The 27,034-nt window shown below is 35.3% G+C and overlaps 1 protein-coding gene across 1 annotated transcript; it reads left to right on the top strand.

Annotated features, from left to right (window-relative positions):
* The first annotated feature begins 19,649 nt into the window (after positions 1 to 19,649).
* Positions 19,650 to 25,189, top strand: jdp (DnaJ domain-containing protein). Its single transcript, XM_085958394.1, has 3 exons — positions 19,650 to 19,880; positions 20,030 to 20,131; positions 23,166 to 25,189. Exons 1-3 carry the CDS (start codon positions 19,794 to 19,796, stop codon positions 23,490 to 23,492), a joined length of 516 nt encoding a protein of 171 aa, XP_085814520.1. The 5' UTR covers positions 19,650 to 19,793; the 3' UTR covers positions 23,493 to 25,189.
* Positions 25,190 to 27,034: the final 1,845 nt, after the last annotated feature.

Here is a 27,034-nt window from a genome sequence, read left to right as displayed (position 1 = left end):
ACTTTGTTATTAATAGTAGGTATTATAATAAATTGAATGAACGGATTAAAATTTTATTTTGAGTGTAGACTTGCAACACTTATTTTTAATTCGAATTTTGAATCAATGTAAAATACTCATTTCTTTGTTTTACAATATTTTTATAAAACAAAAACAACCTCGAACATGAAAAGTTTTAATAATAACAACACAATTTCTTCGTTTTGGTTTTTTGATTAATATATTGACTGTATTAAAGATGTTTTTATAATGAATGCGTATTGATATTATGTTGATTAGAGCAGTGAAAATGTATCAAAATCGAAGTTTTTTCAATTGTAAATAAAACGCGCGCACATCTGTCAAAACGTCAGATTTAAATTTCGAATTCCGCGAATCGCGAGGAGCACGTTCCGAAATGCGCGCTGTTCGCGATTGCCCGCCTGCGGCCGCGATTAAAAAACAAAGTCGAGCGATTTTGTCGGCGCGGTAAAGTAAAGAGAGACTCGAGGTCGGATGTCGCGCGAGGTGCCGGGTGCGAGGTGCGACCCGCCGAGAGTTTGGCAGATACTGCGGAGCGGAACAAGACGCCCGCCCTCGTAAACTGAGCGATCAACACATGTGTTGTTGGCAGGGGCGCCCCGTGGAAGCTCTCGGTCACCACGAAAATATTGCACCCCTTCGAAGATATTCATAACAATATTATAATATACTACAGCGCGGACTAATAAATCTGACAAAAACAGATTCATTGATCACGATCAATACTTTACTTGCACACGTACTTTTTTCGTAGTGTTGACCATTATCAAATAATGTCAATATTATTTATTACCAATTGGAAGTGTACCTACATAACTGATATCTAGATACTAACTACAAGTATTACCTACCTACTGAGGTTCAGTCATTCAATATTATACTAGATAGCTGACGAGATAAAAAAAAGTTCAAACCTTCATTTCACCATTATACAGTCCTACAAACGTATCTGAAGAACGGTCAAAAATGGAACTACAAACTACCATATGGACGCCTTTTGGAAAACGTCATTTGAATGTTAGATTCTGTCCAATTGCAAGTCTTGATTGGGTAGTTTTCGACAGTGGCTCCCCCATCCTTTCTTCAGATAAGTTTGTAGGTCTGTAACTGTTAAGCCCAATGAGCTTTGCTATTTTCGCTGCGCTCATGGAGACGTTCTTATAAATGAAAATCGTACAGTTTGGGCAAACCCGATATAAGATCTCATTGGCTGCATATCGTCTAATTCTAACACCACTACGCTGGCTAATGAATGGGTTTGAATGTGTTTTGAAATGATTGACTGAGAGCTGATAAAATATATATTAATTTAGCTAAATGCCTATACTACCTATATGGTAAATCAATGGTTAAGCCTGACTAGCCGGGTCATACCATTTCTACCGCACTAAGCATCCCGTATCTACAATCACATTGTAGCAATAATCATGGACTTTCGATATAAATAATAATTCTAGACCGGCTTCAGAGGATGTGTTCATTCGCTGACATAAACGTCAAAATTGTTGGTCTACCTCTACAGTCTACCTATAATTTACACCTAACTACACTCTACGTATTTAGTTCCATTTTACCGTGTAGCCTTAAAAACCGTCTTAAGGGTTTATTCACACGGGCTTGGTACTAATCATTTTTACTGACTACTCGCACTAATACCAATAGTGCGTAGTTAAACAAGCCTTTAGTGATCTACGAACTATCACTTTACATTATTACGATAATTAATAATTATATTTTTATAAGCACTCGAGTTATTAGTATTTTTAGGTATATCTATTATACCTATATAGGTTCGAACAATCGAAAGATATTTTTGTACGTTGTATAATATTATACCTAATGCATTCTAATAATATTATAACACACTAGGACTTTGACTGCGAAATATTTAAAATATTTGCGAAGAACGGAAATAGTATGACGTACCCATTCCACGAATCATATCAAATCTAAATAAATTCATTTTAAAGTAGATCTTACAATTTTCACGAGTATGACAATTTGATACTATGATCAAATAAATAATTACTACCTATATGAATCGAAACATTAATAATTTTATTTTAATATGTACTTACCTAATTTATTTTCTGTGCACACACCAATTTTACACCAGTTTTTTATAATTAACTACCTACAAAACCAACACAATATTGATGATCGCAGACTGAAGTCATTCATTAGAAATCAAGACGTACACATATTTAGTCAACTAGATTGATAAAATAATGAGGTTCTGCAAAAAAAAAAAAACTTGCCAGTGGATCGAGTAAATTTGAGGGAGAAACATTCCAGCGCTTCTATGCTATACAGTATACACAAGACTGATATCGGCCGCTATCGGTGGCTATCGAAGATAGTTGTTGTATTGAAGTACTTATTATAAATTTTACAGTAAGTTAGTTGTACTTGTTACAATAAGTGCTACGTTTTAACAGCAACTCTCTTGGCTGTGCCAAATTTTAAAGCGAGATAGATAGTTTTGAATGTTTAGACTTTAAATTAGACGGCTAACTTATTGTAACAATTATAATACCTCAATACAAACATTATGATAAAGTACCCTCGATAACCGACGATAGCAGTATTGTGTATGGAATAGATGCGCTGATTCACATAGATATGAAAGAAACTAACGTGGTATCAAAAAAAATGGTGAAATATAACATGAATTAAAATCGAAAATCCAATTCTTGGTTGGTAAGATTTGTTTCACCCGCGGTTTAGTAAGTTATTTTTGTTGTTTATCTATTCGGTGAGTGCAATACTCGATAATATAATATTATACAAATAATAATTTGATTGCTCTTCTGATACTAAACATATCTACGTTATTGCCTCGTAATTATATTATAGCATATTCCATCAATATAAATTTAAAGTCAGAATTAGATCTTATCATCTTCTTAGAGGCGCGCCTCTGGATTTCAAAAATATAGTCTCCATGCATCTTTCATCGAAACAACAGTTAAACTACCTACCGAATAGAAAGCTTAGAGTAATAAAAAACACGACCCCTAACGAATTCCGAATCTCAACGACATCTTCACGATGCATGATGTTGGTCGGATGTTGTACATAAAATATCCACAGAAAATACATTGTTTACACAAGTTTATTGCTTACATCCCATGTATGAGTAGGTTTGTGTTTTTTTGAAAATGGAACACCTGTAAAAATAATGCAATTACCTAACTACCTACTGCAATACCTAGCAACATTGAAATTATTATAATAAACAAAATCATCATTATCTCAGCCATTCTCGATCCACTGCTGGATGCAGGGTCCTTCATGGTATAGTATCGACTTTTATCCGTTTTTAGTTGCCTTTATTAATCTATGGTTATAACATGGTATCTCCTCATCGTTCCAACGGACTCTCTGTCACCTTTTAACCTAGGTACATGTATGCCTACATATTAATATGTCTTAATTAATATGCGCGGTGAGATTTATCCAGCAATGATCAGCTGTTCTTCGACTTATAAATGTGGCCTCCCAATCTCCATTTCAAGGTCTTTACACTTTATTATAATATGCAATACTTATTTCCGCCTTTAAGCGTCGATGACATTGAGCTACTTTACAAGCTGCTTGACGGCGAGGTTAAAAGCGGGCGAGTCAGCTAGTGCGATTGTGATTATGACACACAAAACTCTCCATTAGCTCAGAAACCAACAAGCTAGCGAGTTGAAACCGTCATTTTTTGTACTATTTGACAGGACGTATTGAGTAGTTCGTTTTTTTATCGGCTGGTTCGCCACTATCGCTCTACTGCCCACACGCCAGCAAGTAAAGTAGCCCGGCTTTCAACTTTTCTCGGTAGATTGTTTACAATCTGCTTGTTAGCTAGTTCGATGATGACACTGGGCGAGTTTACAAGCAGATTGTAAATTCGCTGGCTTGTAACTTGTAAAGTAGCTCAATGTCATCGACGCATTACCAATTTATTCATTGTTAGATTCATACTTCGTTGTGTTACAGTTTTTAGCTGATTTTAGCCGCATTTTAATGGTATTTATGTTCCGCACTACTAAATGAACTTCTTCTTCTTATTGTGCTATCCCCTAGCGGAGATCGGCCACCATCAAGGCGATCTTATCTTTGTCGTCTGCTACCCGGAACAGTTCGGTGGAGCAGCACTCGTACCAATCACGGAGGTTCTTAAGCCACGAAATGCGGCGCCGTCCTCTGCTACGCTTCCCATTGATCTTTCCTTGAATGACAAGTTGGGGAATGCTGTATTTTTGTCACATTTGTCACACGAACACATTAGTTAAATATTAGTTAGTTTGAGGGAGGTGGGCGCACAATGGGTGGGGGGGGGTGAATTTCAGGTCCGTACCTCCCCCGAAATGAAAAAAGTACAAATTATGTAGGTGAATGGAATATTACCACTTCTTTTTCACCAGGACCTCGGTACCAGGGCATTCGAAGCTTAAGACCCATGTCAATGGAAAACCCGTAGAACTCATTATTTGGTGCGACAATCTGGGACATCCAATATTTGCTTTAGGACTTCTGACGCGGAATGTCCAACCACTCGTCAGTCCAAGTGTATTCGATAACCATTTGTGGCTGCAGTTGCAGTTGGAGTTATAGTTGCAGGCCAGGTATTCATCGCTATACTCAAAGTGCGGAGTGCTTGGATATGGGGAATGCTCCCGGATAAAGCTGTACCTATAAGTAGTCGTAAATGCGGAATGAAGTGACACCTGATAGATTTTGTGAAACCCGCACCCTCCCACCGCCTAAATTGTTCATTTTTTTCAAAATTAACTAATTAAGTTAATTAAGTTTGAGGTCTCTTTTTAATATTTTATGCAGACGTCCGAATGCATTTCATTCCAGCTTCGATCTCCGGACAATTTCATAGAAATTCCTTCTTCTGGGTTGTAGGTAAGTACCTAAATGTTTATATTAAATTTAATTTGATGCCTATAATCACAACAAGTCAACTGATCTAATAATAAAGTTTGATAGATTCCACCTGAGTCGCGTAAACGTTACTGGGGGACTATACCTATTGCGACACTGTATAATATAATAATTATTATTCGGCATATTCCATATCACTCGATAAAAATTAAAAGGATTTCAAGTTACACCTATGTGCCTACAGCTTTTTATTTTCTAGATAAATAAATAAAGAAGCACATTAATTATTAAAATATGAATTATTAAAAAATAGCACCGGTACATCCAAATTCCATTCACTTATTAGACAACATTTTAATAGCACATTATACGACAATTTCATAATAATTTATATCTAAGTTTATTTTTAATTAAAAAATATGTAAGTAGGTATTTTTCTTTTTAATATTTATAAACCTACGTATTGAATATTTAAACAACTCGATAGTATATTAAATTACAGTTTCTCGTATTTAGCTGCTAGAAGCATTACGCTGCTAAGTTTGTATACCTATACTCATGGGCTGACAGGACTCTAGCCTGGGGGCCCGGGCTCAGGAGGGGCCCGGTGTGCCGAGTCGACCAGATAAGTGAGATAAATTGGTTGTGCGATGCAATTTTTAATTGTGTGTTGCCACTCGGCAACTCCATAATTCCAATGGATGTATTAAATGTATTAAAAAATCGCTAAAAATAGACATTAATTTTACCTCGTACACCATTTGGACAAAGGTACTGTAGAGCATCACACTGCCTTTACCCTTAACGGTAGGTAAGGGGGCCGTCAAAGACCCTAGTCTGGGGGCCCGCTTCAGGATGCGGGGGCCATGCCTATACTCTAGAAGTCTACACTCATTACAATCTACATGGAGAGGGTTTGAATTTTCAATAAATAAAATAATATATCGTATAACACGAATGCACACACATCGAATAACTCCATACAGGTGAAGGTTAGAGGCCGCTATTTGTTTTTTTTATTTTTATTATTTCTTTTGATAGTCCCAGCGACCCCTAACGCCTTCAAATGCTTCTGACTTCCATTGACTTACACTACTTACAGCAATATTAAGAAGTCTAGCGCCATCCAGGGGGACAATTACCCACACTTTAGAATCACTGGTTTAGACGTTTTGTAAAGACATGATTATGTATATTTTATTATGTATCTGGTACTTACTACGTCAATAAATAATATTCAGCACGGATGAAAGATAGATCTCCAATTTATCAATCTGTTGGCATGTGATCAAAATTAATAAATTCACAATAACTTTACTAAAATAACTATTTTCGTGGTTTCCGGTTGACGTTCTAAAAATATATGGAAGTCCGTAATATTTTGTATTTTCATTCATGAGAATTTTATTCACAAAATGTGAAAAAATAGTCACAATTATTATGAAATTTTGCACTAGGTAATCTCAATTTTATTGAGAATATCAGAATTTCTTCTTTCATTCAAGTTTGATATTATAGAGCCACCTCACAAGATGTTCGTATAATGAATTGTAAACATAAAAGTGCGGCCACACCGGCAACAAGTCGCGCGACAACTCGTTAAATTTTACGATAATTATCATAATTGCTTAAGAAATTTTACGATAATTATCATGCTTATCGTAAAATTTAACGAGTTGTCGCGCGACTTGTTTTCGGTGTGGACCCGGCATAATGTATGTATGTTGATGTAGGTAGCTACCTATATCAAGCGCGCAAACGAGGCGGGGGTTTTCGGGTCCACAAAAATACAAATTGTTTAGGTAAATCGCATATTAGCTGTTGTTATTCTTCTTCGTCAGGACCTCATGACTGGGGATCGTGACTCGGATGATTTGACTGTCAAACAGCCTTTTCAACGAATTTGCCACACTCCTGAAAGCATATTATACGACACGCAAGGCCTGTGGCCACTTAAAGAACCGTGACACTCATGCATTGGTGCAATTATCTGCGGCATTCAATGGTTAATATTCCGATGCGGAGTGTTTAAAAAACTAGACAACGAGGACGACACAAACGGACACTGAAAATTTTTAATAATTATGACCGTTAAGCCACACACAATTAATAACAACTTGTGTATGCGACAGCTCGTTATAACTCGTTGAGTCGTAGGTGAACACCCTTAATTAATTATACATGCAGGAAAGATGTTTATCGTTAAACACACAGTGATGGGTGTCTGGGTATGGGGAATGTACCCGGAAATGTGCTGTATTACGCCGGCGGGGTAGATGTTGAAGTCAGTGAAACCTGCTGGATTGTGTTATCAGCCCCTTACCCGCCCCCTTAAAAACAAATAAAAAAATAATTATTATGGACCCCATCCAAACATTTTTTCTGTGTACAAGCTTGATGTAGATAATATATTATCTGATCTTCGTATGTTCCTTTATGACTTATTTGACCTTACGCGTTATGGCCAATATGCATCTCTTCATTCCACGGTGTGTTCATTGCTCCATGAATCTCATATGAATTAATATTGTGCTTTTCATTTAGTTGAATCTCATATGAATTAATAGTGTGCTTTTCATTTAGTTGAATCTCATATGAATTAATATAGTGCTTTTCATTTAGTGAAGATTTTGATGTGATACTATAAACTATACACATACTTACCATATTGGCATGAGCTTAATAGTGTTTGACAGACAACTAAACATAGTCGGAGAGGTGCCGAGCAAGAGGACGCAATGTAACATTGTTAATATAAATACAGTCCACGATGGCGACCGTAACAATAATCACACCTGCCCTGGCTAATTATGTGCAGATATGCCAGATACCTGTAACCCAGATCTCAATTGGACATAGTTATGCAGAAAGTAGCCAGTCCACAAAAAATAAAAAAATGAGATTTGATATAGATCAGAAGCGAGAAGGTTTTCTCTACATTCTGCTGAAAATAGCCAAGCCGCAAAAAAAATATTCTTGAAATAAAATACTATTTACAATTTGACATTTTACATTTTTACACACATTTTTAATAATCATGTTGTTACTAAAGTGCCATTATCTCAGCTCGACATTATTGTGGACTGGCTACATTCTGCATAACTACGTTCAATTATAGTATTATTTATTAAATATTCACTTTTCATTTACAATTAATCAGTAGTGTCAGTACCTATAATATGTAATGTTATTAGATAGCGGATCTGCAATTTCATAACAATCATAACAATGCGAATTAATATTATTTCATAATAATTTCAACATATTATTTCAATATAATATAGCGGGTCAGAATCGATTGGACATCTCACTCGATTAGGAGTTTCCGTCAAAGACAGATCGCACCGAACTACCGTTATATTTATTATATTGCATCGATTGTACCATTGTAGTTATTTGAAACAGTAAATAAAATTTCGCCTCCTCCATCATCACGAACAATTATTACTACCGTATCTCATCCGCAATATGTATCCTCTGCCGAACCAAAGAATACCACATAATATATAAAAGCATACCGAATTCCATCAAAATATTTAGATAATTCAACAAGTACCAATCGATAAATAAACAAAATGTAAATTTGTATCGCGCAATTAAAAATTGCACCGCAGGCTACATTTTTATTAATCTAAATTATTGAAGTCTTGAAGCTACGATTTTTATGTTATAAATTTGATTCCATAAAATAAACAGAGTTGGTAGAAGAAAACTGATTCTGATAGTCTGCATTGAATTGACGACGTTATATTATTCAATAACCCAGTCTGTTCGTCCAGTGAATAGGTGAATGGAACGGGTAACCTACTGATTGGAAATAATGATGCATTAACCACTCGTCGTGCCTCGTCTCCATGGCAGCGTCTGAAGTTGTGTCCTCGTCTTGCAGAAGTGTATCGAGGATATGACATGGCCTGGGATAGATAATGATGGTATCATTTTATAGACACAATTTCTACTGAAACAAGTATTATTTTTTGTAATAATTTTGTCTATCGTTTCGTCATTTTGCAGGATATTTGAACGATCACCACCTCTGTAAATTCAATGATAGAGAGTGTCTCTACTGTAATGTATTAGTATTTTGAATTAATATTCATTATTCATACTAATTTCAATCAATGTTAATAGTTTCTACGAGTGCGTATGTTAAAATTACTTGCGATATTAGGTATATCTATAGATAATATTTTGAACAGAACCCAACCTGCATACCATAGATAATAGACAACGTTCCAACAGAAAATACAAAGTGCCAACAGCTAAAAACAAAAAAACACGCGATTTTGACATGCGTCGAAAATGTGTATGTATAAAAAACGTTCATTGAGTCATGCAGGTGTCGATGCAGTGCGGTACAGCGTGAGGTGACCTCATTGTTGTACTGGTGATTTCGGCAGATTTTGCTACTGACAATGTTCGTTCAGTCTGATAATATGACACCAAGAATAACGACATTACATACTTTTCTCGTAGCGGCAGCTTACTGTGACATCACGTGATAGTACGTGACGTGCATCTCAATATAATCATAACTTAACAAACCGGGCGAATACCTACGGTGTGACATCGCGAGACATGGACACGTTTCGTGTTGAAAATCAATTAATAAAAGCCCAACCAGTATTGCCATATTTTTCTATGCTGATTATAGTACAAAGGCGTAAAAATTATAGTATTTCTGAAAAACATATAGTACAGGAACATTGTTCGTCTGGAATCCTTTAAAATTATAGTATTTTGGTATATTTGGCGTAAAATTATAGTATTTTACATTTTTCGCGAAATCAAAATTAAAGTATTGTACTATAATTATAGTACGGTTGGCATCACTGAGCCCAACTGAGGATGGATATTCATGCACTTACTGATATCATCTGTTGTAAGTATTTTAAAATATAAGAAGAATATAAAATAAAGCGAATAAATAACTAATATTCTCTAATAAAACTAAAAATATTCATCGACATACTGATTTAACCTGGGCGGAAATACGTGACAGAAAAAAAAACTAAGAACAAAGAGTTAATTTTTAAGTATGTACCTAGGTAGATATGATCCGATATCTATTTTTACCTGATGACAAAGAAGCTGGAGGCTATTGATGTCTCCGAAATGTGGAGTCCACCGGATGAAGCAGTCAAGGGAACAGGACAACTGAACGCCAGGACAATTGGGCGCCGCACTGTCGAATGAAATAAATAGACGTCCGTAGACGAGGAATCTTTATCAGTTTCTATCTACTACTTAGTAGTTTTAATTCATTTTGCTCTTAACATAATGTTTTTATTATTATTGCGGATTGAGAAATATTATGCCTGAGGCTTTACATAAAAAGAAAAGAACTTTCTTCTCGTTGCATATTTAAATTCTCACAAAGTATTATAATAGTATAATAATTTAAATATAAATAACAATATATTTTTAAAGCAATCTATAATTCACGAGCGTCTATTTATTTTCTAATTTCATTCGATTGCGTTGCGTCCAGTTGTCCCGGCGCCGAATCGTCCTAGACCCTTCTTCATCTGCATCGCCTTCCCCGAAGGCTACCTGAAAAACCACCATTCTCGATAGTCTCTCTAGAGTCCAGATTATCCGGTTCGCGACAAACAATATTTTCAAAAAACAGCATCAGAAAACCGTTTATTTAAGTCTCTAGCTAGATGGTTGACTCCTGGGTCTAGGACAGGGGTCAGCAGAAGCGGCTCTTTGCATAAATGTTTGCGGCTCTTCAGACACAAACTCCAATTTCACCTCATCTCATTTCTCAGCACAACTGGGCAGCTATAAAACAACTGCCTAAAATAGAAACAATAATATTTGATATTATATGGAATAGTTTGCCTGAAACTATATGACTCATTAAAAAAATAGCTTTTGATATTCTCACAACCTTTCGCTCTACATATTATATTATATGCGAACAACATTGGTGGCGAACAAACATTCTCATATATGAACCAAATAAAAAATAAACAGAAGCAGAATAACTGTAGAATAGAACAGAATAATAATTAAATAACTATTTCTTTTATTCAATGAATAATTCATAAGATTTTAAGAACGTACCATTCTAATTAGTGAACATACATAATTCTGAAATCACTTTTGAGAAAAAATATTATTATAACCAATAGAAAAAATCTTTTTGAAAAAAGTAAGACACCCGGCAGGATCGAACCTGCGTCTCTTAGGTATCGCACCCTGTCCATTACCACTATGCTTCGAGTGCCATGCTTAATTGCGACAAATTTTAACTATTGGCCTTTTTAATACCTGCTCACAAGCGCTCTCCAATTTCAGTAACGTCTAATTACGGTTAATTCAGGCAATTGGTTTTTGTATTCTAAATTAAACTATTTATTACTTTAATTACCTACTAACCGACGTCACGGATCACTCCAATATTGCTTGAGAGCTTAGAGAGTGCTTGTAAACAGGTATGAAAAAGGCCAATAGTTAAAATGTGTCGCAATTAAGTATGGCAGTCGCAGCATAGTGGTAATGCACAGGACGCGATACTCAATAGTCGCAGGTTCGATTTCTGCCGGGTGTCTTACTTTTTTCAAAAAGATTTTTTCTATTGGTTATAATATATTTTCTCAGAAAAGTTTTCAAAATTATGCAAGTATGTCCGATGATATATTTGTCGGCGTTTTCTCATACTATATTACTAATATGACTAATAATGACATATATACATAAATACAAATTAACACAGTTTATAATGCAGGGAGAATCAATCTTCAAATTATATATTTTAACTGTTTACGAAAGTATAAAATCTGTATGTTTGGACTCGGGCAGATTAGAGAAATGTATGGGGCATGGCATGGACAATATAAACGTTATTTTAAATACAAACAGCAGGGCTATTCTATCATATATCACAACTCAAAAATCAATAAAAAAGTGATAAATATGATATGTCATATTCGTTTGTTGTTGTTTATCACGGTCGGTCAACAGCGAGCAGTCAAATATCGTTGAATAGTAATATTTTTTAATAAGTACCTACTTCTAATCGGACACATTTTAAATCCATAAATACGCAGTGCCGTGAGTTAACAATAATAAAAGCCCGAATAACCGCTGCAAATAAATCGTACTTCTCATTGCTGCCCATATTCAAATCCAGAAATGTCCACAGAAAAACTAAGACGCGGCTCTATAAAACCGTCATACGCACAGTCGTTGCATACGGGTGCGAGTCATGGACGCTAAATGTGAAAGTAGCTGAAATTGTGGATTGCTTTGAGAGAAAGATCCTTAGGCGGATATACGGACCCATGAATGATGGTGGGGAGTGGAGAATTAGGTACAACGCGGAACTATACGGCTTATACCAAGATTCAAAACTCTCCAACTTCGTAAAACTCCAGAGGCTAAACTGGGCAGGCCATGTCCAGCGCATGCCTGAGTCACGGATACCGAAGAAGATCCTCGAAGGAAACCCAGGAGGGAAAAGGCCAGTGGGAAAGCCACGCACACGATGGGGTGATAATGTTACAAAAGATGCCAACCAGATACTAAACATCAGGAACTGGAAAAGACGTGCGGAGGACCGTTCCGGCTGGAGGACAGCGGTGGAGGAGGCCAGAGCTCGACTTGAGCTGTAGCGCCATCGAAGAAGAAGAAGAAGTGAGTTAACAATTAATTGTAGATAACCGCCTTGCTTATGGAATTGCTCCGAGCTCCGGGTGATATCGGTGTTATTTTGGAGCGAAAAAAATGACGGAAATGTGTTTGGTCCATTAAATACGTCAATGTTAGTTATGTAAAAGTATTAATTCGCCTCTGTCCCCGGAGATACGAAGGATCGACAAACCATGCGCAGGATCACGCAGGATATATTTGAAGAGATGATCCCAGTCTGTCGTCTATCATAATAATAATAAATTGGTACCTATATCAATAATAGAATAAAACACAAAGGTTCCATAAATAGAGTGGCAAATATTATTATTATATTGTCTGAATAACAATCAAAATATTAACAAGGTTTATGTGTTCAACATTGTCGAAGGAATATTAAGATTTTACATTCATCATTACACCATATCCGACCTATGAAAATCGGGCCTCCACGGAATGGAGGTTTGTGTCACTAGATTTTTGATTCTACGAGAAATTGATGTTAGCGACTTTCTCAACATATTAGGTAGGTACTCTTGATTCCAAACACAAATTGAAAAACAATATTTATTATGTGTATTTACCAAACCCAGGATTTGAACCTTGGACCCCACGACATTATAAGCAGAAGCTTAAGCCGCTCGGCCATCGTGAGCGCAAGATAAGCCATGTTTCATTCAGTGCTTACCTGGATACCAAATATATTGAAGAATTTATTGTTTTAAACTAACATTTAATTATCCAAACAACTCAAAATTAATGCAGGTACCAAATTTGGACATCACTTAAATATCGTATGTTACATTTTATTTTATTGCTAAGATAGGTCAGCTCTTTGATTTTAAAGCAAATGCGGTGTAATATGCCAGAGTCTTTATATTAAGGCTATACCTCAGCTGAGGCATGGTCTAAAAAGATCGCGACTAGGCGATGCGCGGATTGCGGGTCGCGGGTGCAAATGACGCGACCCGAATGAAATATAATTTGTCATAAAAATTCAACATGCGTCCTTTTTATGTTAAGTTTATTATTGTATTCGTAATAATAATAGTATATTCATTGACATGTTTTCTTTTTCAAGTACATGCGGAACGTTTTTTTAGTGATCTTTACACGATTTAAGAATATGTTCATCCGACTCCATCACAAAAGAAATTGACATGGGAACAGGTCGACCATCCCTCTCCGAATGGCAACGCGGCCAAAATTTCGTTCCATATAGTGTTGAAAATTATTTGCCGTTTCACTTATATGTACGCTCTTAAGGATTTAAAGCTGTTTTCGATGTCAAAAAATGCTAGATTTAACGCCATATGCCAGATGCGTATTTTACAAGCTAGATGTTTATTCATTTAATTCTGACAAGAAAAACGCTAAGTTGGCAATGCTGGTTAATAATATAATTCAAATTACGAGGACGTATTTTATCAGTTAAATTTCATTTGTCAAACCAAGTGCCTAAACAATTAAAAGATAAATTCGTTGAATTTACTGCTGGTTTAATAATACAATTTTATTTTACACACCTAAATGGTTTGAGCTTTTATCCCGATCGCAAATTAATGCATTGAATATCGACAAGTCATTGAAACTTGTATAAACGCTAATAATAACCGACCCTCATGGAGGTTGGCTTAATTCAATTATTACTGAAGACCGAATAGGTGACGCTGAAGTTAATGGTTCATTGATTCGTCTTTCGCATGAACCAAATTAAACATTCCAACCAAATATATATCTATATAATATCTTACACATGTGTAAACAAAAGTAACTTATTCATAAATAATTACAAGATAAAAAGAACTTTTTATATACCACGTATTTAAATTTTCTGTTGAATCATATAAACTTGACAATTCTATGTATTACTAAAAACTTTTTATTGTAGATACTTGATAGAAGAAATGCTGAATAAATATTATAGAATACAGAAATGTCATTTTGACATTTCATATTGATTTCCATAGTAACGCACGTATATATTAATAATTTAGGACTCCTTAGCAACCAATAATAGTGAGTAGTAAATATTACTTTTAATGATTTTTTTCCGAAACATACAAAACAGAATTAACTGAAAATGAATTAAATTCTGCTTAAAGATGGCCAAAAGTATTAAAAGAATGCATTGTCGTCGTATTTTAATATATTCTAAAAGTTTCAAATGTCTAGTCGGGAAGTTAGTTAAAAATCGATTGCAAGATTTGTACTGGACAAACAACCACCGGACAAATAAGAATACGAGCTAATAAAAACGTGGTAAAATGCAAATAGAACGTTCATAAAATATGTACCTACCAGTGGCGAAGGGTGTTGGTAGGCTGTTATGATCCGCCTTAAATAGTGCACATTAAACTTTGTCAGTCATACGTTTTTTATTTCATTGAAATAAGACTACAATTTTACAGATGGTGCTGGTTAGTTTTTAAAATTCAATTAAACCGTGCGAAAACCAAGCCATATTAGATAATAGTCAAAAAATACTCGTCTATATATAAAATAAATTTCTAAAATTAATTATAGTTCGGTTTATTATGTATTCCTAATCCAACGAAAACAAATAAGTATGATTGAAAAAGTGAACACAATTTTGTCGCATCGCCTAAAGTATACCAAAACTATTATGATTTGATTTAGGCAGGGTTTAATTGATTCTTAAAAACTAACTAACACGATCTGTAAATTATAGTCTTAGTTCAATAAAAATAATACGTATGACTAACAAAGTTTAATGTGCACTATTTATGGTGGATCTTAACAGCCTACCTCCACCCTTCGCTACTGGTACCTACCCACCGAAACATTGTTGAAGTGAACCCTTTTTTACACACGATGATTACATGTAAATTGTTAATTGTACGTAAAAAAATTCACCGTGGCACAGTTCGCCGTGGGCTTTCTTATCGGAAAGCGATGACCGTATACTATACGGTATCCAATTTTATTAGATTCAATATGAACATTAATTCAATAATTTTCATAGCTGATTTTGGCAAAATTCATGAATTCAAGAATAAAAACCTAACTTAACAAATAATCCAGTATATCAGCTATTTTTAAAATTTGTTTGCTGCTGGCTTCCTGTAAAGTGTAAATCGACAAGAACCGTGTTTTATTTACACATGAATTTTATGTCAGTGCCTACTATACAACCCAAAGAGGTTGGACGGTCTTTGATATACAGCCATATATTTCCGATACGATACAACATTTCATGGAGGTCCATTTCAAAAAAAATCTATAACCATTTATTAAGGTGGAGGGTGGAGGCGGGTTAACAAAATCTATCAGGCGCTATCAATGACATATTAAAGGCGCTATCAACGCATTTACCCCATCCACTACATATACATACTCTATAGCAGGGGGTAGTAAACTGCGGGCCGCATGTGGCCCGCCGGGTATTTTTTTGCGGCCCGCCATCATTAATTGTACTTCTGATTACGAATAACTTTTTTATATATTTTTTAAAAAATATTGACAATAGATTAAAATTTGAAGAATTTGTTGTTTCGTAAATGTATTATCTCAGTACGTCTTCCTTGCGTCTCGTCTCACACTATGTAATCACTATTTTCTACGTTGAACATCGTGACACATTTAAATACTTTTAACTCCGCGTTGCAAGGAAAAAAAATATATGCCCATCATATGGTAAAAAGTTTGAATGGATTTCAATTAAAACTCAAGTTATTCCTTCGAGAAATATTGAATAACAACGTGAACTACTTTCCAACTTTGTAGTTGTAATATAAATTTGAAGAATATGGTAAAATTATTAAAGCTCTGAATGACGATTTTTCACAAAGATTTGGTGACTTCCGAAAAATTGAGACAAGTTTAGCAATAGTACGCGATCTATTTTCAAAAGATATTGATAGTGTACCAACAGAGCCTACAACTTGAGATTATTGATCTGCAGTGTGACACTGATTTAAGAGAATTGCATCGTCGTGAAGAAATCTGCAAATTTTACAATGCCCTTATTTGAGACAAATTCGGCCAACTTAAAGATTATGCAAGAAACATGTTCGTTATTTTTGTATAAACCTATATATGTGAACAAACATTTTCGATCATGAACCTCTATAAAAATTCTTTACGATTAAATATCTCCGATGCCCATTTACAAGCAGTTTTGAGAATATCAACTACAAAATTAACACCTGAATTTAAAAAAAATGTACAACAGTTTCATTCTTCTCATTAATTTTTTTGTAATGTTTATTTTTCGTGATAATAAATAGTGTATATCTAAAAATGGTATTTTTTTTGAATTCTTGAATTTGGCCCTCCATCCAAAAAGGTTGCCCCCCCTGCAGTCTATAGCTTCTCGTCGATTCAACCACGGACCCCCGCACTTTCCGTGTAGGTACTGTGACACCCCCGTATGGTCCCCATTTGGGGATGTCTTTGTGTATCTGGAGACGCCCGAATCGGTATCAAAGCCAACAAATAATAAAGCGCTGATTACGAAAATTAATAATGTTAAAAGTCGGCCGGCAACATTGTCTTTGACCGTTGGAGATATGCAACGTCGCCCAAGAAAAAAAACCGTTGGGAATGATTTTTTCAAGATGGCGCGCAGATCGCGACAAGCAGCAAAATCGCGAACGCGTACATTTCGCCCTGCGTAGAATTAAATTATTAAAAATGTAATACCTGCCCTCCTGATATGGACAGAGGTTGGATAACACTGATCTAAAATTTGGAGTTGCGCTCCTGTCAATTTCGAACTCGAAATAAAATAAAATTGTGAACAAAATATTTCAAACAGCGTAAATAGGTAGTACCTACGTAGGTACCCCTACGATAACTACATAAGAGATAGAGTACATCTACGATAATGGTGGCTTATTTTTCCTCGACGCGCCCGGTGGAACTGGGGAGATATTCCTCATGTCATTGATTTTGGCTACTGTTCGTGCAAGATCCGAAAATGCTGTAGCAGTTGCTTTTTCTGGGATAGCGGCCACGTTGCTAGAAGGATGCCGAATGTGTCATTCAACGTTGAAATTGCCCTTAAACCTTCAAACATTGAAAAACCGACATACAACATTGCGAAATACTCAGCAATGGCCAAAGTTTTGGTAGCAAGTAAAATCATCACCTGGGATGAATGCACAATGGCGCACAAACGGCCATTGAAAGCACTCAATCGAACTATGAAAGATCTGCGCAATGACTCAAGAAGTTTTGAAGGCGCAATGATTCTACTATCTGGCGATTTCCGCCAAACACTACCAGTCATTCCAAGATCGACCGCTGCCGATGAAATAAATGCTTGCCTCAAATCATCGACTCTGGGGCGCTATGTGAAGAAACTTCAGCTGACGACAAACATGCGAGTTGCATTGCTAAACGATCCATCTGCCGAATATTTCTCCAAGTAATTGCTGACTATCGGTAACGACCGTGTTCCTGTCGATGAATCGAACGGATTGATTTCGTTTCCGCTAAATTTTTGCAATTTCGTCTCAACTAAGGACGAACTCATCAACAAAGTGTTACCGAAACATCATTGCTAACCACAAAAATTACAATTGGTTGAGTGAACGAGCAGTCTTGCGGCAAAGAACAAAGATGTGGATCACTTAAACTTCATAATTCAAAATGAAATTGTTGGTCCACTGCATTCTTTAAAATCTATCGACTGTGTAACAAACGAAGACGAAGCAACCAACTATCCAACTGAATTTTTAAACTCATTGGATTTGCCTGGCTTGCCACCGCACAATTAACAACTGAAGGTTGGCTCGGTAGTCATCATGCTTTGAAATCTGTACCAACCAAAACTATGTAACGGAACGCGTTTGGTGGTGAGAAAACTCATGGGCAATGTGATTCACGCGACGATAATCAAAGGAACGTTCAAAGGTGAGGAAGTTCTCATTCCGAGAATTTCGATGATCCCATTGCCATTCGAGTTTAAACGAATTCAATTTCCAATTCGTCTTGCATTCGGCATCACGATCAACAAATTACAAGGCCAATCCTTGAGTGTTTGTGGCCTGAATCTATAAAATTAATGTTTCTCTCACGGTCAATTGTACGTAGCATGTTCACGTGTCGGCAAACCATCTGCTTTGTTCGTTTTCGCACCTGACAACAAAACGAAAAATGTATATCACAAGGTGCTTCAATGAAGGGAATCGACCCGAGTGCAACCCATCCAGCAAATAGTTTATTAGAAGGTTGTTCAACAATGCTACGCGAATCATTTCGATTCGCTTCAATAAAGCAAATGCCTTGCTGTCACGTGAATTACATTCTTTTTTTTCTTTTGACCATGTCCGATCCTATTAGGATCATATTATGGGCCTCCACAGAGTGCAGGTTTGTATTAACAGATTTTATTTTTACGAGAAATGGATGTCAGCCACTAGCTCAACCTATTAGGACCATACTCTGACTCATGCACAAATTGAAGAACAATATGGGAACGTGCCAGAGCCAGGATTCGAACCTGGGACCCTCGACACTATAGACCGGCGCTCAATCCACGCGGTCATCGTAGGTGTGCAGTTCAATGTAATTAAAATAATTTTCATTTTGATTTGATTTTTGCACATTTATTGAACTTATTCATTTTGAGTATTCATTTTAACTTAATAAAAAACTGAATTTAATTCAGCTAATAAGTTAACACAGGATTATCGAATCTGAGGCGGTACGACGTTCGCCGGGTCAGTGGTAAGTAAGTCAGTTAGTAGTAATATATAGATATTATCTAACTATTGGTCTTGAAATATTATTTTCGAGACCAACAGCATACAAGTATTGAGGTAGTGACAGCAATCAAAATTATAAAATATTGCTTGACGTAATACAATTTTATATTTTATAAGAATATGCCTACGCATTACATTCAATGTGGCACAAAAATACTTTTGATGTTTAATTATGATTTTTGACAACTACTTTGATAAAATAGTAAAGTTATATTTACGCAATTTGTTAAAAAATATAATTTTAAAACTTTCAATACTTTGTCAGTTGGTAATATTTTAATACTAGCAACACCGATTTTTATTGTTCTGATTTGGTAACATTGTGACATTTGGAGCAACTTGTTGCCAACGTAGCGATCGAAAGAAAAGTGTGTCAAATGTGTTTGCGTTAGTGTTGGTGTTGGTCGTTGGATGTGTACGGCAGTACATATTGTGTATGTGTGCTGTGAAAAGATTGATTTTCCGTCTAGGTCGCAGCTAGGGTTGGATATTCAAGGGTTGGGGTAGTCGGTCGTCAAGATGAGTGCTGTGGACGAGATACTGAGCTTTCAGAAGAGCCCCGACGAAGATTTCTACGGCCTGCTCAACTGCGATGAGAATTCGACAGTAAGTTGTTTATTCAATTATAATCAGATCGGGCATTAATATAATTGACAATTTCGGGTATTCTTTGTGTTTACAAATCAATATGCATGCAAAATCAGGTGGCGTCGTCACAGGTCATGGATCGCTAATGTTTTTGTGCATTATTTCAGATAGAGCAAATAACAGCTGAATACAAGACGTTGGCTTTGCAGTGTCATCCTGATAAAAACGACGGGGATAAGGATGCTGAGGCGAAATTCCAGAAATTGAAGGTAAAAATTAGTTAAATATGTTAGGTGTAATATTTGTTTTGTTAAACATCCTTGACTATATTATTTACTTTCTATTTTATTTGCCTCGGTAGTCTTTTTCGGCGTTTTTATTTATTAAATGAAATGACCCTGAGTATGAATTAATTTTTAAATCTGATGAATTGGCTTGGAAATAACGTTCATGCGAATTGACGCATGTAATTCAAGGAAAAATACTGGACTAATTCGAAAGGAAAAAGAAGTGATAAATTCATTTTTATATTGTGTCATTATGATATGATTTCTGGTTTCAGTTATGTATGTTTTATTACCAATTATTATCAAATCTGTTCACCAAGTGCAAATTACGTTTTAAACTAGCAAGAGGCTTTTAAGTGTTACTAATTTTTTAACTTTCCTTCCAATTGGAATCTTATTGGTTTCGAATTGTACATATTATTTAAGTATGTGGATTGATAGCCTACAATGTTTTTTGGCAAATATGGTATTTTACCAGTGTATTTAAGTAAATATACCTTGCTTCTTGCTATCAATAATTGCATTTTTGTTAATAGGTATTTTTTTTAAAGTTTAATGATAACATATTTTTATAAACCATTGCTAGAAAACTAATGCTAGAAGTGCCTATGTCACAATATATCAGTGAGGAAGGGTGGAGGTAGGCTGTTAAGATTCGACATTAATAGTGCACATTAAATTTTGTCAGTCATCTTTATTTGTTTTCATTGAATTAAGAATAGGTACCATGTGCAGATGGTGCTGCTTAATTTTTAATATTCAGTAAAACTCCGCCTAAACCAAACCATAATAGTTAAGATATGCTATGGGCGATCTGACAAAAATAGTCCACGCTTTTTCAGTCATTCTTATTTGTTTATGTTGAATTAAAAATAGATATTACGGTTGTTATTGGTCAGTTTTTTAAATTCATTAAGCCCTACCTAAACCAAACCATAATTGACAAAAAAATATTCTTCTATCTATAAAATATCTAAAATTATGTAAGTTTTAATGGCATTATTTTAGATATTTTATAGATAAGCGTATATTTTTTTTACTAATATCTACGATGGCTTGGATTAGGCAGTCTTTAATTGATTCTTAAAAACTAACAAACACTACCTACACTTTGTGGTCTTAGTTCAATGAAAAATTGTAACTTGTAATACTTACTCTAATGAAGAATAATTGAATACATAGTATAAATACCTATAATACCAATGAGTCATTATTTTTTATATTTTAGTGTTATTAAAATAAAATTGTCACCTTTGCAATCCAACAGGAAATTTAAGAAATTGTGGTTTAGTTTTGCATAGGTAGGTTGGTGCAACAATATTATCTATCTTTGTCCGTTACAATCAATGACATTAATATGGACGAATCATCTGGAAAAGAAAATGACACTCACTTTATTGTCGGGTCTGCCGAATGGCATAATCTGTTCTAACGCCATTACAATAAAGGTGATATTGCTATAAATTCCTGATGCTTTTTGTTGGGTCTGCCGAATGGTTCGGTTCGAACAGGTTCGCTCAAATGAACATTGACATTAGAAACACTGCTCTAACGCCATCTAACGCCATTACAATAAAGGTCATATTGCTATAAATTCCCGATGCGTGATATCGCATAATGGAAATTGCGTGACGTCTACCTATACATGCGAATTTACTTGCCAGCTACTGTACTGAGTGCGTCGTCCATTAATAATGTCATTGGTTACAATTATTGTATTTATGAAAATCATAAGGGGTATTTTTAAATAATATGTTGTACCAGTTTTTGTCACGCCTGATATTCCAAACTTGAAATATATTATTTCTACTTATTACTTGATGAGATAAGATTTTTAAAATAAATGAATGTAGCGTTACTGGCACACTGGCTTTTGGAGTGGGGAAACTAGATTTTATTGATTTATTTTCAAATTAGTTATTACATGATAATAACATTCCACTTTTAAATAGTATTAAATTCAGAATCAATAGCAAGTCAAACACCGCATCATATTTGTTCCCATAGGGAACAGTATCAGGCAGCTAGTATCCTTATAAAATTTTAAGTTATTTATTATATAAATTTATATGCTAATTTTCATCCAGACATTGAGTTTTTGCAGTCTGTTTTTGAATTTTTGTCTTTTTTTGCCATAATACTTGAAGAATCAATTGTAATAGATCAGTGGTCTTCAAACTTTGTTGACTCACGGAACCCCTTAGAATTATAAGTTTTTTTCAGGGAACCCCATCCCATCCTTAGAAAAATATACAGTCGAACTCGGTTATTACGATCACGGATATAGCGAGATCTCGGATGTAATGAGGAAACATTCGTTGACATTTTAGTTTATGATTTTCTCCATACATTTATTCACTGTTATAATGAGCAACTTATCGGATAGACCGAGCTAAAATATCGTCAAAAAATTTATTAAAACTGTTAATGTGTCGATCGTTTAAAAACATTTCAACCCTAGGCAATAAAATCCGACACGACAGGATGCCGCCGGGATCGCATTACGTTTATGACACTAGTTAAGTGTCTAAGTATCTACTTAATTGGTGTTTTCGCCGACAATACTAAAAAAGTATCCACGCATATGGTTTAAATAAGAAAAAAATCCAAGGTTTGTGAAGTCAGTAGATACCTACCAGCATTAATTACAATAAACAACTTCTTTTGTAATTTATGAATGCCATGCTTGTTTCGGGGATTTTTACGATGGTTTTCCGATTTTTTATTTTCGACTTTTTGTGTTATGTGACCGCTCATTTAAAAATACCTATTCTCTGATATTACGAGTAACGCTTATAACGAGCAAATTCAATCGGTTCCATCTTCCTCGTAATAACCAAGTTCGACTGTTAATTACATTTTTTTTACACAATTTGTCGAAGCCTAGGTCTATTTGTTGAATTTTTTTTTGACTTGCGGAACACCCAGAGATGTGCGGCGGAACACAGTTTGAAGACCACTGTAATAGATAAACTGCAGGGTGAGTTGACATCGGTTTATTTTTTGCACATTGCAGGAGGCTAAAGAGACGCTGTGCGATCCAGAGAAGCGCTGCAACTACGACAAATGGCGAACCAGCGGCTTATCCATTGGCTACAAGCAGTGGCTGGGGATGAAGGAGCACGTGCAGCAGTCGATGCACTGGGCTACGCCCAAGACTAAGGACCGCATGCTGGCGGGTAGCGGAACTGCCGCTCCGGGAGGAAGCACTCTGGGCACCGGGCCCGGGGCGGCACGGCGAGCTTCCGAGGGCGGGGCCGCTCATTGGGGCGGCCGTTGGACGGGCCAAGGCCAGGAGCCGCCCGCGGAAGTTGTCTCCAAGTTCCGCAACTACGAGATCTAAAAATCCATTTCAATTTTATTAAACTGCTTCGACGTGGTCTTCCAAATGTTAAATTCTTGGCATCGACGACCTAATAATATATTTTCTTATATCACTTCGTTACATATCGTGTTGTGATTTTGCGGAGTCTCATTGATCTCTCGCATTTCTTTTTTTGTCACGTCGAAGTAGTAAAACGCATTTTACTATTAGTTGTATATTTTTTATATTCTAGTTTATTGATCGTTACTATTATGTTTGATAATTATTTTTTTTATTGAAATGAGATCTGTTATTAATGTATGGCGAGTTGACAGAAATTGCTGGTCATCAGGTGATTTTCAAATGCGATAATAAAAGTATTTATCTTTGAAGGATATACTGTTATGATTTAGTTTTTATGTAATAGTTAATTTAATGCTTTATTTTGGAATCTCACATGCCAAGTATTCCTATTCCTATGTATTAATATTGTCAATGAACAGTGTCATAGAACAGAATGATGCGCCAAAGATTTTGTGCCTGTCTTTGAGCGCATCATTTCATTCCGATGTTGAAATATGTTAATTTCCCGTTAGGATGATTCGTTTCGAATATTAGAAGAGGACGACCCCTTTGGATTAGGACACTAGTGAAGTGATGGTGGCGGTGACGATCTCGGGGGGAGATGGGTGAAGCAGTATTTGTGGCTCCTTTACAAGTCACTGTCTCACGGAGATCCCCGTCGGAGATCGGTCTTTATTTTAGATTAGGCACAATATTCATCAAGTCAGCTTTCACAAATAAATAGTATTACAATGTATTTGCAATCGATGTACTTTAATGTTTTATCTGTTGGATGTAATAATATCTGTCAAAGTAGTCGTTTTAATTCGTAAGAGATGTTATATTTAATCGTCCCTCCTATGTACCTTGATCAATTTACATTCCTAAGTTCTGATCGTAGAAGCGATGAGACGTCGGTCGACGCTGAATTATTTTAAACAAAAATGAATTTAAAACGTAACCAAGGTTGTTATCGCACTCAAAATTAGTTATATACAAGACGAACAATCACATTCGAGTCATTCGATGACGCTAAATAATTATTATAAAGAGAAAAGATAAATTATATTAAATCGAATCTGTCCGCCACCGGGCAGACGTACTGACTATTTTTGGATACTTTATTTATTTTCTATTTGCTTTGTAAACCTTTTTTATTGAATATTGACCTATGTATAATCGATGATGAGAAGATGTGATAAAGATAGTACCTTCTTCGTCTAACAGGGTATGGCAGCGGTCGGTAGTTTTCGAGGAGGCGTCTGCGTGTCAACGAGTCGCTCGATCATGTTTGATCTAGTCTATGATCAGTCGCCTAGTTCTTCCATGTAGGACCCGATCCTTATATTATTCTTATATTGGACCACCAAATTGTACAATCAATGCAAAGTGTTCCTAACTTAGATGTTCTGTGGGCGCGGGTGCGTGTCGGACTCATCGCAGTTTCCGTAACCCGCGCGCCGATTGTGGCTCTCACTGTGTTTCGTGGATGTGTAGTCAATGTCTCATTGTTACACCGTATGTCAAGGCCATTTATTGCCAATTCATTGTCTCAATCTTTGATGTTTTACAATAAGATTTACGGTTATCGTATTGTTAAGAATATTTAATCATTTTGATGTTATTAAAACAAAATTAAGAATATTATAAATATATATTGATGTTCCAACAATTATTCTCGTAATTTATTTATCCACTTCCTTAAAATACTATCACTTACCCGAATAGTCCTCAACAATATAATAAAGTATTATTACTGAAACAAGTTGAAGACTCCACATAGGCAGAGACTAAACATATTTATTCTTTATAAATACATAAACTCATAAAAACACTAAAAAAAGAATACATCACAATAAAAACAAAATATTGCAATAATTAGGTGAAATATATTATATTATGTACATTATAAAGGAAATACCTGTAAGTTATCTGAAAAAAATGAAATGATCATATAAAATTATAAAAGACAAGTTGTAAAAAGAAACAAAAAGAATAATTTAGGTAAGTACTGTAGTGTTTGAACACCCGAATGGAGGTATTGAACATGCCGGTATACTATATGAAAATAAAGTTGAAGAGAAGATTACCAAGACCAATAATAATTAAATTGACTACAAGTCATTTCGCATTACAAAATCATTTGTAGTAAATTTTACTTAAACTGAGCATTTTAACAATTTTATATTCATTCAAATCAATTCTGTACACTAATTAATGTGTGCTCTTGCCCAGATAAATCTTTAATTTGTGTATTGCCATCATATAGAATATTTAGATGAACAATTACAGCAAATTGCATGTGTCAAACTTGTCTTGAAACAAAATGTGAAACCAGGCCAAAGATGGCTATCTTTAAACAATAAGAATTTGTAAATGCACCGACCAACATATAGAATATTAATTATTCCATGGTTACTAATTGAAACACTAAAAATATTGAGGAATCGCTATAAAGTGTTGTATGTAACCGACAAGGGTTTGTGATGTAATATAGTTTGCTAAAAACCTAAAATCATCCAGTGGTACCCAAGAGGTATAAAACGTCAGCGAGGTAGAGGCCGCTGGCTCGATGAAATGATTAAGTTCTGCGGAAGTACGTGTCAACACAATGCACAGGACCGAGAGAAGTGGAATCAGCTTGGAGTGGACTTCATCCAGCAGTGGATAGATTCAGGCTTATGATAATGTAATAGAAAAAAAGTTAACTCCCTCTAGTTATAGTCCAAACAGTTTGATTACCTATACATACTAATCTATGTTACCTACCGTCAACATGTTCTACGTACTATTCGCCAAATAACTCCTTTGGAATAGGTAGGTAAATTGCAAATGGTCACAAGCACTTTTGGTTTAGTAATCCTAATACATTATACCTACCGATAAAAGTAAAGATATCAGTTTCAGTAGATAAAAGGAGATATTTATTCATGCTTTACGCAAGGTTTATTTTACTACAATATGTACTAAGTCTACACCAATATGATGTTGGAGGGTCCTATATGAAATCAAGAGTTAGGTCAGTATGGGTTGTGTGGATATTTTTTATCTAAATTCTAAATGGTATCGATACTACACAGGTGAATGTTTTGAAATTTTACCTATAAGTAAATACATAGGTGCCTTGTATTTCCATACAAACACTTCATTATTGAACAAGTACACAGTCAGGTATGTTATTTTAATGTTCATAATAATGGAAGCATTAAGATTAAAATTGTACACAGCAATAAGCTTTGATTACTTCCAATGAAAGGTGGTACCTAACTTCGAACAATGCTTCTTAGGAATTTTAATGGTGTCACTGGTAAATGATTGTTATCAAATTTCACATGAGTCATTTGAATTTTTCCTGAATAATAGCCCAAACAAATTACTCCTATACAGCCTGTGACTTGGCATAAGTGATTTCGATTCAGTTGTGTTTCAAACTTAAGGGTGTGTTCATTGCTCTGCTGTAGTTTTGAAAAAAAAGATCAAAAGTGATCATTAGTAAAATAGAGTTAATATTTTCATAA

Source organism: Rhyacophila brunnea, unplaced genomic scaffold, assembly GCF_057557595.1.
Source record: "Rhyacophila brunnea isolate RB1 unplaced genomic scaffold, BYU_Rbru_1.0 scaffold_11, whole genome shotgun sequence".
Classification (NCBI taxonomy): Eukaryota; Metazoa; Arthropoda; class Insecta; order Trichoptera; family Rhyacophilidae; genus Rhyacophila; species Rhyacophila brunnea.
The sequence above is the reverse complement of the archived record's forward strand: the minus strand, read 5'-3'. Positions and strand labels throughout refer to the sequence as shown.

Bases quoted from the DNA above. Each gene is read 5' to 3' on its own strand.
- jdp (XM_085958394.1), top strand. From the start codon at position 19,794: ATGAGTGCTGTGGACGAGATACTGAGCTTTCAGAAGAGCCCCGACGAA. The intron at 19,881-20,029 runs GTAAGTTGTTTA...GCATTATTTCAG, and splicing joins ACTGCGATGAGAATTCGACA to ATAGAGCAAATAACAGCTGA. The intron at 20,132-23,165 runs GTAAAAATTAGT...TGCACATTGCAG, and splicing joins CGAAATTCCAGAAATTGAAG to GAGGCTAAAGAGACGCTGTG.